We start from the raw sequence: 15,317 nt of genomic DNA on the forward strand, positions 1-15,317 counted from the left end.
GAATGGACGGTCAGTAATGTTTACATAAAAATAGGATCAAACAAAATTTGATCCATCCGTAAGTTGTGCCCCATCAAGACGGTTATGATTCTAAAGAATCGTTTTTTTAGGTAATCACAGCCATCCGATCTATAGCTTAGAAAAAGGACGGCTAAACAAAAAAAAGGCTAAATAAATGATTGTTTAGATCATCCTATCAGTGTGATTTTTGCACAGTGGATCACCAAATTAGTGTAATTTCAGTTTTCAAGTCCAATCTAAAATGTTTTCAATTATTTGGACGGTTCATTTTTAGTGCCTGTGTATCAACCATCACACTCTTCCAGAGTATCCAAGTTTTCTTCTAACAGAGAGCGGTTGAGGAGTACGGAGGGAATAATTTGATACGTGGCCTGTGTTTCTCCACCGTATAATGGGCTTTTACGTATCAGAAGTGGGACCCGCATGGTGATCTGGACCATTGGCCTGTTTTGTCCCACGGTGGATGAAGATTTCAAAAAAAAGAAAAAAAAGTGTAAAAAATTTTCGGAAGGTTTAAGTGATCAATGGTATTATCTTTATTGTCTTAATGTGGACCGTTGTTAAACATCTATTTATAGGCCACAAATCGAACGGTTAATATTTTCTTATCAAGATATTTTCCTTTTCAGATAATATATTCACGTTAGGAGACAAAAAACTAATGGTTCAGATTCTTCGAAAATGGGCCCACTTGTCATACTTAAAAATCGTGTGTAGCATTTGAAAATAAGGACCGCGTATCACACAGTTCTTCTCTGACAGTTACTGGTTCCCGCTCTAAGAAGTACAGTGCAGTGATACCGTACATGCGCGACCATGGTTTGGTGATCCGAACCATGGTTCCCGTACATGCGCGACCATGGTTCGTGCTCTGATCTGATGAGATGGATGGATGGCTGGGAATGACTTGGAAGTATTCAAGATCGGAAAATCCTAACCCTTCGATCACTGTCCCAGAGAAAGACAGCTAAAAATAGATGGTATATTCTAAATAAAGAAGTTCATTCATCAAATGGTTTAAATATTGCAAGGTAGGGACCTTTTTTAAGTGTCCACCGTCGAGAGTGAAACCCATCGTATAAACGGTCTGGATCATCAAAAAATCTCACGACGTCTATGTAACGGGAATGGTTTAGGTATTACCCGAACGGTATATAATTACATTAGATGGGAGAGAAATTTACACTGTGGGAAGAGTGATTCCCACCGTTGAAACTATCCACAGGTTCATCACAATGTTTATTTGAAATCGTACCTGTGCAAAAGTTTTAAAAAATACAAATATCAACGTGATCTAAGGTCGTGTTTGATTTTCCAATTCCTAGGAAAATGCCCCGTGAATGGTAATAAATATTTCCCTACCTAATTGCCACACTCTTCCCCACGATTGATTCGTCGGTTTACTTTTTTTGGGTATAAAAATGGCAAATATTGTGAAATATTTGTGAGTCCCACTAATGATGCATATCATATATCTACACCATTCACCCATTATGTCAGATGAATTTATGATATAAGATAAATAATGAGGCATATCCAAAGCTCAAGTGGACCACGCCATAGAAAAATATGAATTAAATACTTACCGTTAAAAATTTCCTAAGGCCATTGTTTCTTTTGGTATGGGCTAGTTGAGTGTTGATTCTAACTCATTTTTCTTCTCATATCTCAAATTGTTGTGATAAAGTGGTTGGACGGAGCAGATATGTCGTATACATCAAGATGAGGTCCTAATATGGCTACTACTACTTTTGAACCGGTTTCCAAGAAATGAAATTCGCATGAATATTCATACAGGTAAAACGGTATTAATTACCCATTTCCAAAGTATTAACCATTTCTAGGTGAAATTATAATAATCAAATAGGCCCTAAAACTTTGTGGCCTCTAGAAGTTCTTAATGGTTGGCATCACTGTCCCCACTGTTGATACCTTCCTAAGGTCCCTTATGATGTTTGTCCGGCATCCCACGTGTTAGTATGTTAAGACATACATGAAAGAAGGGAGAAAACAAATTTCAGCTTGAGCAAAAACTTTTGTAGCCCTTTTAAATATTTAATGGTGGGCGTTACTCTCTTCATTATTCTAGGTCGTGGGATCCACTCAAAGTTTGGATTTAACTCATTCTTTGACTCATGTCTTAAATTGATATCACCATATGGATGAACGGACAGTGTAGATAAAATAAATACATCATGGTGGGTCCCACAAAATTTGGTGACATCACTTCACAGGCAAGTCTTGCTACTCATCCTGTAAGTATCTAATCCGCGTCAATTATAACCATCTTTGGGATAAAATTTTTGGCAAAACACTAATAAATCACAATGGTTATTCACTTATACATATGTATAACTAAAATATCACACATAAAGGGTGTATATGGATGGACGGTATAGATAACTGCGTGCATCAACGTGGGGCCACATGCATAGTGTATTTCAAAATCCTGGGACTCCTACATGACCAAATGCAATTCCACGAGATTAAATGTAATTTCATCCCACCCAATCCTATCATTTCTCATCTCTAGGCGCATGGGGTGGGACTAAATTGGGACTAAATGCAATTCTATCCCAGGCGCGGATTTGCTACTTACAGGTTGAGCAGGGAGACTCGCAAACGTCATCACATGATATGTGTGTTTTGTATCCACACCTTCCATCCATTCTGAGAGATGATTTTAGGCCAATGTGCAAAGGATGAGTTAAATCTAAAGATCCAGTGGACCCCGGCACAGAAAACAGCGGGGGCAGTGACACCCACAGTTAAAAACTTCTATAGGCCACAAAAGTTTTAGATCAAGCTGATATTGGTGTTTTCCCTTATTTCATGTCTTTTTTAACTTTTGAACATGTTGGATTTCAAATAAACATTATGGTGAGCCTTAGGATGGTTTCAACGGTGGGAATCACTCTCCCCACTGTTTTCTATGGTGGGGTCCACTACAGATTTTTACCTGGCTCATTCTTTGGCTCATGCCCTAAAATTATATCTTAAAATGGATGAAAGGTGTGGATAAAACACATACATAATAGTGGTGCCCACAAAACTCGGTGATGGCACTTTTGCCGTGAGAGTTGAGAGAGAGAGAGGTGCATGTTGCTTGATATGCAAGGCAAATGAGGCACAGAGGCACAAGTTGCTTGATATGCAAGGTAAATGCGATTGATATGCAAGGAAAATGAGAAAATATATAAATCTAATAAAAAATTACAAAACTCCTTCAAGAAGCAACGAAATCCAATTTTGTACTAACTAACTCAGTATGTTTTTATCGTACTGAGTAAATTATGTGGGGCCTGCCTTGAATTTTTTTGGTTCATCCATGCCATCCATCAATTTTTCCGGATTATTTTAGGGGTTGATACTAAATTTTAAATATATCCAATGATCAAGTAGATCGCACCATAGGAAACAGTGGGAATAATGATTACCACACAGTTGAAAAAATGGACTGATCCGAACCTTGCCCAATCCGATCCGACTTGGTTTTTCTGATCGAGTCGGACTCGGATCAGTTAAGGCCAATAAGAGTTCAGATCAGTTCGAATTAGATGACCCAAACTCAGTCTCGGATCGGATCGAGTTTGGGTCAGGCCCTGCAAATTTCGGACTGAGTCGAGTTGGACCCAATCTGATCTAACTCAGTTCGATGCCCATCTCTAACTGTGGGTAGGGCTAGAAAGTTGGGCAGGTTCAACTTGACCGACCCGACATTGGGTTGGGGTTGGACAATATGTATCAGGTTTGGTCCCGGGCTTGGGCCATATAAATGCCAACCTGATAATATTTGGGTTGGACTCGGGTTGAGGTCTTGGGTTGCCCGACCCAACCTGAACACGATCAATATATAAATTTCTTATAAATTAATTATAATTGAGTGTGGATCGTCTATGTTGAACGCATAGAAAATTCCAATGTCGTCGTGTTTCATTGGTCCGCGTCATTTATGACTCAAATTAACAAGATACACCAGATTTCTCTCTCCCACATACATTACTTGATACACAATACGACCTTTAAAGTAGTTGTCCTATATTTTAACTTGTTTGTTTAGAAAAAAATGTTCTTTACGATAAATAATTACATATATAACTATTAAAATTATGGGTATAAAAAATAAAACTTGTATTGACAATATAATGGACTAACATAATAATGAAAATATTAGCATACATCTACCCGACCAGCCCGGCCAACCTGACCGAACCCGCTTGGGTTGGGCCTGGGTCGAGAATTCCCAACTCCAGGTTGGGTTGGGTTAGGGTTGAGGTATATGAACCTTGGGTTGGGCAAAGGTTGACCACCGAACCGACCCACCCCGCCCGACTTTCAGCCCTTGCTGTGGGGAGCCCATGAGATTCTGGTGATTAATCCTATCCGCTAACAGTTTTGCTATACCACGATGGGAGATTAATTTAAAATCGGTCAGATTAAAAACTCATGTGGGCCACAGAAACCGAAACGGTCGTACCAGAAATGTCCACCGTTGAAACTTTTCTGATGCTGACCGTGATGTTTATATGTCATCCAGATTGTTCACAGGGTTATAATGTTGGGAGAAATCCTATCTGTTCGTCTGTTCAGATGGTAAAGATCAATGACATAATGTTTGTGAGAAATCCTATCTGTTCATCTGTTTGGCCAGATCATGTTAGGATAAAGCCTGAAAAATGACACATATCCAAAACTTAAGTTAGCCAGACAATAGCAAAAATAATGGTAGTAAAATGTTTATTGTTGAAACTGCCATAGGGTCCTATGTGATGTTTATATGCCATCCATACCGTCCATAAAGGTCATTCCTACTAGTGATCCAGACCATCGATCTTTACCATCTGATCGGGCATGCAGGCCCCCAACTGTACACAAGGCGCTGCATGAGTGAGAATGCACAGTGATCCAGGCCATCGATCTCAACCATCTTATTGTGCATGTGGGGCCTACTGTACACGTGGCACTGTAGTGTGCAAATGCACGGTGATCCAGACCTTCGATCTTTACCATCTGATCGTGCATATGGCGCCCACTGAACACTTGGACAGAGTGCAATGCTTGATTATGCAGGCCCATCAATCTTTACCAGCTGATCATGCACGTGGGGCCCACTGCACATGTAGGGCTGTGCGAAGCTCGGATGCACATTGATCCAGACCATCGACTTTTAGCATCTGATCAATGTGGCTCCCATGGCCCAAATCGTGGGTTACGATTGGCGATCGTCAAGTGGACGCCCTCAGAATGAAATTAGTGGTTGGGCTTGCCGAATAAGTAGTTTAGATAATGGCCTATCTAGAGTGATCCTGCAGTTTGGACTGCCTTGAGTCCCACATGGGCTACAGATCGCATGCTCACGATATTGGAACCGCCGAAAAGGTGGGCCCGTGAATATCGTTGGGTGAAAAAATGGGAATGGATCGCCAATGGTTTTTCCGATATTCACTGCTCTAGCCCATCTAATGAGAGGATTGGCCTGATTTTTTGGACTCAAGAAGACATCTTCCAAGGGCGCAGATCTAGCTGGAGTTCAAGGGGGGATCTGTGGGACCTACTGGGAAGTATATGTTTTATTGGGTTTGTAACGCGTTGCTTGGAAATCTCTCACCACTCTCATGGGTTGCAGACATGAAAATCCACTTACCTGGGTTTTGTCCATCCAAATTTCTATGGACCTGATAGTTTTAATGGTTGGAAAGAAGTTTGGCTACTCGGAGAGATAGGGAGGTGTCTATTTACTGGGAGACAACCGACACTTATCAAAGCAACATTGGCCACAGGCCATTCTCCTTTATTTCCCTATTCTAGGGCCCTACTGGGGTCGTCGGCTTTTGGCACATTAGTTACTCTTACAATTATGCTACCAAACTAACTTTTTAAGTGATAAAAGTAAAAAATTAACTTATTTGGTGGGTACCCAAACGCGCCCTTTAGCAACTGTTCCAAGCCTAGAGAGTCTCAACCCAATGCAATCAAACTGACAGTCCAGATTAATTTCCAAAAAAACAAAACCATTGATAGATTGAGAATAGGAAATGGCAATACAAGTAATAGCATTTCTTCAAATTCTATTACGTTGGGAGTAAAAGAGGCTGTCACAGCCTACCAAACAGTTTATATCGAAGGCAATAAGTGCCTTTACTACTACAAACTCATCATAAAACAAACCAAATATTATTTGTGAAACGAAAGGGGGGGGTCAAGGCAGGCTTCTTTTTAAATGGAATTTGTCGACTTCGAGAGGAAAAAAATGCAGAGGCAGGCTGCAGGCTCTTACTTGGCGCTAGCAAGCTGGGTACGGAGGAGCTTGGCTGCAGAAACCATGTTGGTCAGTGCAGGATTCACCTCATGATACTTGCGGGTCTTGAGACCACAATCAGGGTTGACCCATAGGATATTCGTCTCAAGCACAGCAAGCATCTTGTTGATGCGGTCGGCAATCTCCTCTGTCGACGGGATACGTGGGGAGTGGATGTCGTACACACCTGGACCAATGCCAGCACCATACTTGACGCCCTCGCGGAAGACGGAGAGGAGCTTCTCATCAGAGCGGGAGTTCTCAATGGTGATCACGTCAGCGTCCATGTCAATGATGGAGTGGATGATGTCGTTGAAGTTGGAGTAGCACATGTGGGTGTGGATCTGTTTTGGGCAAGATAAATACAAGGGAGATTAGTAGGTGTGAGTGTCCATCAGTTCCACCACAGAATAAATCCAAGAAGGTTAATCTGAATTTGGTCTCTAAATTTGGAATGTTAATCTGAATTGATATAAACCATGGGTACAATTTAAGTGCCTAAGTATCAACCATGACACTATGCCGAAGTACTAAATAACTCCCTCATTAGCTTTAGAGATTTCTTCTCTCTCTCTCAAGGGTTAGCTTGTTCTGGAAAAGATTAGTAGCTAAGAGAAAACCAAGATGTGTGAAAAGCAAAACAACCTGGGTAGTGTCTTTAACACCACAGTTAGTGATCCGGAATGAATGGACAGCCCAGTCCAAGTAGAAAGCTTGCTCGGATTTCCTCAGTGGCAAGCCCTCTCTGAGAGCAGCCTCGTCAATTTGGATAACCTGCACATAAGACAATCACAAAAAGCAAAAGAGAATTGGGAGAGGTTCTTTTCATGAATGAAACTCAGTCGTGAAATTTTAAAAGGTAAAGACTGAACCTGAATGCCGGCTGCTTCAAGATCCTCGACTTCGTCCTTGATGGCCAGAGCAATCTGATAGCATGTCTCAAATCTGGTGGCATTTGCATTTTGTGTTAAAAGCATTCCAAAAAGATAATGAAAATGATTGGGAATAAATATAGATTGTAGCACATAGCTGCCTGGCTTACCTAGGCTGGTCGTTTCTGACAAAAGACCAGTTGAGGATGGTAACGGGGCCTGTGAGCATTCCCTTCATTGGGCGGGCAGTCATGCTCTGGGCCATCGAGGACCAGAATACGGTCATGGCCTTGGGGCGGCTCACATCACCATAGATGATGGGTGGCTTGACGCAGCGGGAACCATAAGACTGCACCCAGCCATTGACTGTGAAGGCAAAGCCTTGCAACTGCTCCCCGAAGTACTCAACCATGTCATTCCTCTGCATACCAAAATGTCAATTAGAAAAACATCCATGAATTTGCTTTGCATGCTAGCTGAAATCGTTTCTGAGGAACTTTTAAGGTTAATCTCACACCTCAGGCTCTCCATGGACCAGGACATCAATGTCGAGCTCTTCCTGCAGCTTGACAACCTTGCTGATTTCCTCTTTGATGGCCTTCACGTATTCCTCTTCAGAGATCCTGCATTTTAATTCAGGAACCATAACTTTTCAGTCATTGAGAAACGAAACAATCCAAAACAAATCTCGAATGCAAACGTTATAGAGCACCCACTTGTTAGCCTTGTATTCACGGCGGACTCTCCTGAGGTCCATGGTCTGAGGGAAAGACCCAATGGTGGTGGTTGGGAGAATTGGAAGGTTCAGCTTCTTCTGCTGTGCGTCCAGCCGGGCGCTAACATTTGTAGCACGGCGATGCTCAGAGCCCCTCAAAGCAGCAGCCTGCAAATGTAGCAACGAGATCGGTTCTGGTGAGTGATGGAGAGTTTATTTTAAACAAGCAAAAAAACAGAAACAGAAAGTGCATAGTTCAAGTACTTACGGCTTTCTGAACTGCCTCATTGTTCACCCGTGGAGAGGATTTCCTAGAAGCCTGAGCGGCAGCATTGGCTGAGAAGAATGCCTGAAGACAGTGATAAATGATGAGACAATGTTTTAAAACAAGGACCAGACTTCAGCCCACTGGGCCCGAATTAGCCCGGTAATATGATGCAATCAAATAATAAAGAAAACAGCGAGAAGAAGCAGTTATTTGCTGTTAGCTTGTTGGTTAGAATATTTGGTGCTTAACTAGAATGCATGTGTTCAAGCTTTGATAGAAGCAGCCGCATTTTTTCGATGAAATAGTTATCCCTATAAAACCAAGCATATTTTTGGCCGACCCAGACCATTTTGGTGTCCACATCTGGTCCAAACCGGTTCGACCACCTGGTCGGTTCAAGGTTCTAGAATATCATGACAAGCATCTGAAGATGATGAAATCAACTTCCACCAAGCCCCAAGGCATCTGCGTTCTTGTGAAGATAACCAATTCGGTTCAGTTTGGCTGGGCTCTACTTTTACAAAACATGTGAGAGCTGTTCACTGATTCAGCTGGTAGGCCAAGGTTTACAAGCAAGCAAATGAATGGATTGAAAAACTTAACCAAGACTTCTATACTTCCCACCCATTTATAACATTTTGGCCACTCAGGGAATCTGCAGAATGGGAAAGAATGATGAACAGCTTCAATTACATGGAAGTTTCCATGCAGCATGTAGATGGCTGCCATGTTCACACATATGGAGCTTAGCAAAACTAAAATTTGTATCTTATCCCTAGGACAGAAAACATGCATGCTGGTAGACACAAAACACATGGAGGATATTTTAAAACAAGGAATGCAATTAGATGTGTGATTGCAGACCTATAATGAATACACACACACACACACGGTAATAGCAACACTATTGTAACAAACATTGTTAAGATATAATCCTAGCATCAGTGAATGACAAGAAGAATCCAAAGCACTTTGTATGAGGAGAATATTTACTATTTAGAGTAGATCGTACCTCATCCTTCTCACCAGCCAATGCCTTTGCCAAGGCATTCACCTCAACTACTTTCTGAGCAGCAAATGCCAACCACGATTTGATTTCACCGTCCAGCTTTGTCTCATTTACTAGATCAACAGCAGTGTGGAGGAGCGAGCAGGATGTGGAGACCACAAGCTTGTCTGTGGAACATAAAACAAACACGCATAAGCAGAGATTAAAGAGATCAACAGGGTTTCATAAAGTTACAAATGCATGAAAGGATGCATACCTTTACCAACAATGGCCTCAAGAGCATGAAGAGTGCTGAGAGAAGCAGCCAAATCATTAGCCCAGATGTTCCTTCCATCGACAACTCCAGCAAAGAGGTATTTGTTAGAAGGGAATCCAGCACTCTTGATCAAATCAAGGGTCTTTGTTCCACGAACAAGATCAAACCCAAAACCAGTGACACCCTTCAGCGCGGTGAGGGTCCTGTGACAGATAAACAAACATGTTATTGAACATCATAAGCAGAAATCCAATGATACTTCCAAAAGAAAAAAAAAAGAAAAAGAAAGAAGGTAGAGATACATCAAGATGCCTCCATTATATTGAGATTTCTTACTTGTATGCCTCTGCAGGAATGTCAGCAAAGTAGGTCTCAATGACAACATTCAAACCAGAGAGCGATGATTCTAGCTGCGAGTAGGCATGAGTAAATGCTTGCAATTGGTGAGCATCAAGATCCATCACGAGGGTGGGTTCATCGAACTGAATACATGAAGCACCAGCTGCCTTCAGTTCAGCCACAACCTCCCTGCACACATTTTGGTTAGACTGGATGATATTTAGAAGCAAGCAATTGCTGAGAAGCAAGTTTGCAATCCTCACTCGTAGACCGGAAGAATCTTTTCCAAGAGCAAGAGAGTGGAAAAGGACTTCTCCACTCCCTTTGCAGGTTTTGACAGCAACAAGTACGAGACTGGTCCAACAAGAACTGGAACGGTATCAATCCCAAGCTGCATCAGAGAAAGACAAATGTGTGAGCCAAGCAGATTCAGAAGTCCTCACAAATTACAATTTTCATGCATCACGTCTCTAAACAGAGTCTCATTCAAGAAAAAGTTCTTTTGAACATAGAAGGTCACTCTTTTCTCTTTTGACTACCTATACTCTAACCACATTCTACAGATATGCACAGCCTATATGAATTAATAGAAAGAGTATATGACTTTGTACATAAAGAACCCTTGCATTTTTCCCAGCGGTAGTTTCTTAAATTTCTCCTATTAATCTGAAATAATATACTTTTTTGGCATTTCTATAACATGTATTGAATAAATAATAATCCCAATTTTACTTTACATATTATTTACCACAAGGCTAGATCCAATAACAATGTTTCTATGATAAGCTTAACATACAAATAGGCACATGGGGGCCCAACGTGATGCTTTAATCTCATACAATCTGTCCATCATGTGTGCCCCTACTATACCCTCAGATCCAAAACTCAGGTGGGCCACACCATGTAAAACATGCCTAGAAGCTCTAAAACCACGTGTTGTGGCCCCCGAGTTCTAGAATGACCTTAGGTTTGGTGTGTCCCTTCATCCTGGTTGGATGCATATTCTAAATGGATTAGAAGGCATCTAAAAAAAAACAGTGGGCCGCACATACAACTGTTCCTTGAGGTGTGGCCTACCTGAGTTTTAGATTGGCTGGAATTTTTGGCACCAAGGAGAACATTAGGGGGTGCACATGTTGGACAGATTGGATGTCATTGAAATATCATGGTAGGCCCCACACCTATTCATATGTTAAACTTATCAAAGAAATGTGTGTACTGGATCCAGCTTCATTTACCATGTTGTTTACAGATTTATTACAATAACACTATATGGACTCATACAGTTGTGCTGAGCAGTTGCCTACACAAACAATTATATACCTTTTCCAATTCGAAACCATATACCTTTTTTCATTTCTAATAACATGTATAGCATAAATAATAATACCATTTTTTTAAAGGACAAAACTAAATATTATATATTTCATACAACATGTTACCAACTTTACCAATTATATACCACATTGCCTGTTGGCTGATTATAATAATGCTAGACAGATTCAAACAACTGTGCTTAGCAGTTATATTTAAATTATTTATTAAAAAAAAAAAAAACATTTATATAAATCAACGCTGTCGGGTCTTAAATGCCAACTGAACGCCTAACAGGACATTTATTTTTCAATGATTCTTTTAGAAAAGATTCAGTAAATTATTTTCAAATACGCTTCATTAATAAGAGAACAGATTTCATCACCAAAAGTCCAGATGACCAGATAAATCATAAAGCTAATGGATCACATACCACCTTGTATTTGTTTATATTAATCAACACACCCAGGTCTTATACATGAGATGAATACAGGAGGGAAATTTTTTCTAATCACTTTCTTAGAAAAATTCAGTGGATTTTTTTTTTTTTTATTTAAAATACATTTCATTAATAAGAGAAATGAGATTGCATCACAGAAGAACAGATAAATCATACAGCTAATGGATCACATACCGCCTTTGCCTCCTTGTATTCATTTACTGCCTTGTGAGAAGCATAAGAGAACTTCATGTCTGGTCCCAATTCGGGGACGATGAAATGGCTGCAACAAGTAACATGGCATAAAAACCAATTGAAACAATAACATGTCAGTGATATCTGCCAGAAACTATTAAAGTTTGGATAGATGTAACAGACAGATAGGAGAAATTGAAGACTTACTAGTTAGTGTCAAACCACTTGGTCATTTCCATGGCAGGCAGAGTGGCGTTCCCCCTCGCCATTGAGAAGTAGGTGTCAAAACCAATCTCTCCACCAGCCCAACCGTATCTAGGGGGAACTGCCCCAAGCATTGCCGTGGTGTCAAGCACCTGGTCATAATAGGCAAAGGTGTTGCTCGGGATGTACTTGATCCCAACGCCGGCCATCTGTTTCCAGATGGACGACCTCAGATCTGCAGCAACCTTCAGTAAGTCATCAGCGCTGGTCTTCCCATCCCAGAAAGATTCCAATGCAAACTTGAGCTCTCTCTTTGGGCCCATGCGAGGATATCCAACAATATGGGATGCCATTGCACTGGTTAAGAAAACAAAAACAACGATGGAGAGTCACTAAAGCAATACAGCCATATAATGCAATTTCAGTACTCCACAATCCATCATGACAAAAGAAGGCAAAGTGAAGAAACAAAAACTACTGAATAAAAACAGAACCCTTGGTGCTTTATAATGTAAAATCAAACGTGCAATCAGGTCTGATTTAGTTAAATTTCTTCAGGAGTTGCTAAAGAAGTAGGCGTCACCAGGAAGAAGGGAAAATAAGACAACTCGTGTTTAGATACACACAGTACATAGAGCCATGGAAGCATTCTACCCAATTCAATATCAGATGCATTTCAGGACCAACCTTGAAATGTTTTGAAATTTTATTTGGTGGAAAGATCAAAAAAGATATTATCACACATATTGTGGTTCCTGAAATCCAGGCACAGCAGAACAGATAAACTACCATTCACCAAAATATCAAATCCGCTTGCAAATTGGGGCGCATCCAAACACAAAACCAATGATCAATGGCACAGATGAAGATAAAATCTCAAGTATCAAATAAAAGCATGCGAAAAATACATAGGCAAACAAAACACGATGGTCATAGAAGAGGCTGATATATATATATATATATATAGAGAGAGAGAGAGAGAGAGAGAGAGAGAGATGACGAAGGCCCAAAACCAATTTCAGATTTACAAAGCAATATAATGACATCAGACAATCTAAATGATGTTAGATAGGTAACGGCATCTGGAGATGGGAGGTGACAAAAAGGGCCAGCGCCCTCTAATCAAATCAAATAAAAAGGCATGCGAAGGTCAAAAATTGCTCATTGCCCATTAATCAAAGCTAATATATGTAAACATAAGGCAGAAAGAGAGGGAAACGGATTGGCTAGTGTCCGTGCCACCAGCCAATGGCTAGTGGTTGGGGCGCTGTGGGCCCCACCATGATGTATGTGTTTCATCCATGCCGTACACCCTTTCTTCCAGATCATTTTATGGTATGAGCCCAAAAATGAGGTTGATCCAAATTTCAAGTGGACCGCACAGTGTTGATTGAACGCCCACCATTAAAAATTTCTTGGGGCTACAAAAGTTTTGGATTAAGCTGATATATTGTTTTCACTTCATCCAAGATTGTATGACCTAATCAACAGGTTGGATGTCAAATAACCATTACAGTGGACCCTAGGAGGTTTTTAATGGTGGACATTCAATCACTACTGTTTTCCTATGGTGTGTTCCACCTGAGATTTCGATCTACCTCAATTTTGGGATCAAGCGCTAAAATTATCTTTCAAAATGGATGGACAGCGCGGATTAAACACATACATCATGGTGGGGTCCACATAGCACCGACCAATAGCCAAGCAGCCTCCGAAAGAGAGATATACTCCGCAAAGCAAAGCAAGTTAAACCCCATTAAATCATCCATGTATTAATAGGAATTCAGTGGCTAGAACGGCTAGATCCATTTTTTCGAACCAGATTCCAACCAGATATACACAATTTCTCGGATCCAAAACCAGATCTGCAAACCCAACTGCTCTAAAACCCTAGATCTTAGACTCAAAAGCACGGATCAACAAGAAAATACAGCAAACACAGAAACTTTCATTTGAAGAGTACGAGACTAAAAACAGACAGCGCAAGGAGCAGCTCTCTTGAAAGGATTGAAGAACGAAAACGAAGGAAAAAAAAAAAGCAGAAAAATCAAAGAAAAACGGATCCAAAGCAAAGATTAGTTTCAGATATCCAGTAAGAACAAGATCTTCCCAAAAATCAAAGAAATGCAAAGAAAATCAAACCAAAGCCGTAGATCTGCCATCTCGAGCAAAAATCCAGAAAAAGAAAACGAATCAAAGCAGAAAAGAACATGAAAAAACCAGCATTTATATCGGCAGATCTTACCGAAAAATCGAATTCGTGTAAAAGAAAAATATATAGATCAGATCTTATAGCACCAGATCTCGAACCAGGAAAGGAAGGAAAAGCTAAAAAACTCGTCCTGAGAGTTCCAGAAAACGGAAATCCGCAGGAAAAAAAGGAGGGGAATCGAGAACTGGAAGAAGCGATATAAGCTATGGGCGGGAATCCCGACGCGGGAATGCAAAAATGGAATATCCGATAGCTTACCTTGATCGGAGGAAGGAGAAACAGAGAAGTTTGACTGCTTCTATCGCAGAGAGAAGAAGATAGATAAAAGAGGGGCACGAGTGAGGTAAGAGACGTTGAGTATTTTATAAACAGAGTGCGTGTAGATCTGCATTTCGAGGAAAGCTGCGACTGTACTCGATCACTTCCCCAGCTCCCGAGGGATGGTAAGACGACTCGTTCGAGAACTGTACGGGTCGGTAGTCGGTGCAACCAGTCGAGATCATGGAGGTGAAACGCGGTGACTGAGTGACTCGGACGAGTCACGGGACTCAGTGAGTCATTGCACGTCTGACCGGTTAACATGATTGGAAATGGCTGGTGAAATTTCATATCAGGGAACGGATTGCGTGTGAACTCAGGCAAAGAGATATCTATGTGCCCGGAGATTTGTGGGTCCCATAGAGATGCCAGTCTTAAATCCACTCCATCTATCTGTTTTGAAAGATCACAATAGGATAGGATTCTAAATAAGGTTTAAAATGGTGGATGTTGTTGTTCCCACTGTTTTGTTGGTATGGCCAACCTGAGTTTTGATCTATTTTATTTTTATAATCCTATCCCGTTGAGGTATTTTAAAACAGATGAACAGAGTAAATTTGTCACAGATATCTTTGCGGATCCCACAGAGCCCGGGTAGAGAGATATATGTAATCCCAGGGTCGCTGGTAGTCCGCTGCCTCTAATGCGTGTAATTATTAACATTTTTTTTTACGCGTAGGCCTATATGATGGGAGATCAGCTTTATTCTTGGGCCTATATATATATATATATATATATATATATATATATATATATATATATATATATATATATATATATATATATATATGTAGAAAGTGGACTCAACTGACGAGGCGCTTGGAATTCTCTCAAAATTTTGAAACCGGTAAAATAAT

General features: G+C 40.7%; 1 protein-coding gene across 1 annotated transcript; it reads right to left on the bottom strand.

Annotated features, from left to right (window-relative positions):
* Positions 1 to 6,057: 6,057 nt before the first annotated feature.
* On the bottom strand, positions 6,058 to 14,543 carry LOC131249205 (5-methyltetrahydropteroyltriglutamate--homocysteine methyltransferase 2). The gene is made up of 14 exons (XM_058249829.1): positions 14,401 to 14,543; positions 11,934 to 12,287; positions 11,727 to 11,814; positions 10,042 to 10,169; positions 9,776 to 9,967; positions 9,440 to 9,642; positions 9,187 to 9,350; positions 8,175 to 8,255; positions 7,908 to 8,074; positions 7,709 to 7,814; positions 7,362 to 7,612; positions 7,192 to 7,264; positions 6,965 to 7,093; positions 6,058 to 6,663 (listed from the first exon to the last, which is right to left on the bottom strand). The coding sequence occupies exons 2-14, from the start codon at positions 12,281 to 12,283 to the stop codon at positions 6,295 to 6,297; spliced, it is 2,301 nt and encodes a 766-aa protein (XP_058105812.1). The 5' UTR covers positions 12,284 to 12,287; positions 14,401 to 14,543; the 3' UTR covers positions 6,058 to 6,294.
* Positions 14,544 to 15,317: the final 774 nt, after the last annotated feature.

This window comes from Magnolia sinica, chromosome 6 (assembly GCF_029962835.1).
Source record: "Magnolia sinica isolate HGM2019 chromosome 6, MsV1, whole genome shotgun sequence".
Taxonomy (NCBI): Eukaryota; Viridiplantae; Streptophyta; class Magnoliopsida; order Magnoliales; family Magnoliaceae; genus Magnolia; species Magnolia sinica.

What these genes read in the sequence shown, in the direction of transcription:
- LOC131249205 (XM_058249829.1), bottom strand. Translation starts at nt 12,283, where the DNA reads ATGGCATCCCATATTGTTGGATATCCTCGCATGGGCCCAAAGAGAGAG. An exon ending in AAGATTCTTCCGGTCTACGA is followed by an intron (nt 9,968 to 10,041) that starts GTGAGGATTGCA and finishes AAATGTGTGCAG; the next exon opens with GGAGGTTGTGGCTGAACTGA. An exon ending in CGTGAATACAAGGCTAACAA is followed by an intron (nt 7,815 to 7,907) that starts GTGGGTGCTCTA and finishes ATTAAAATGCAG; the next exon opens with GATCTCTGAAGAGGAATACG.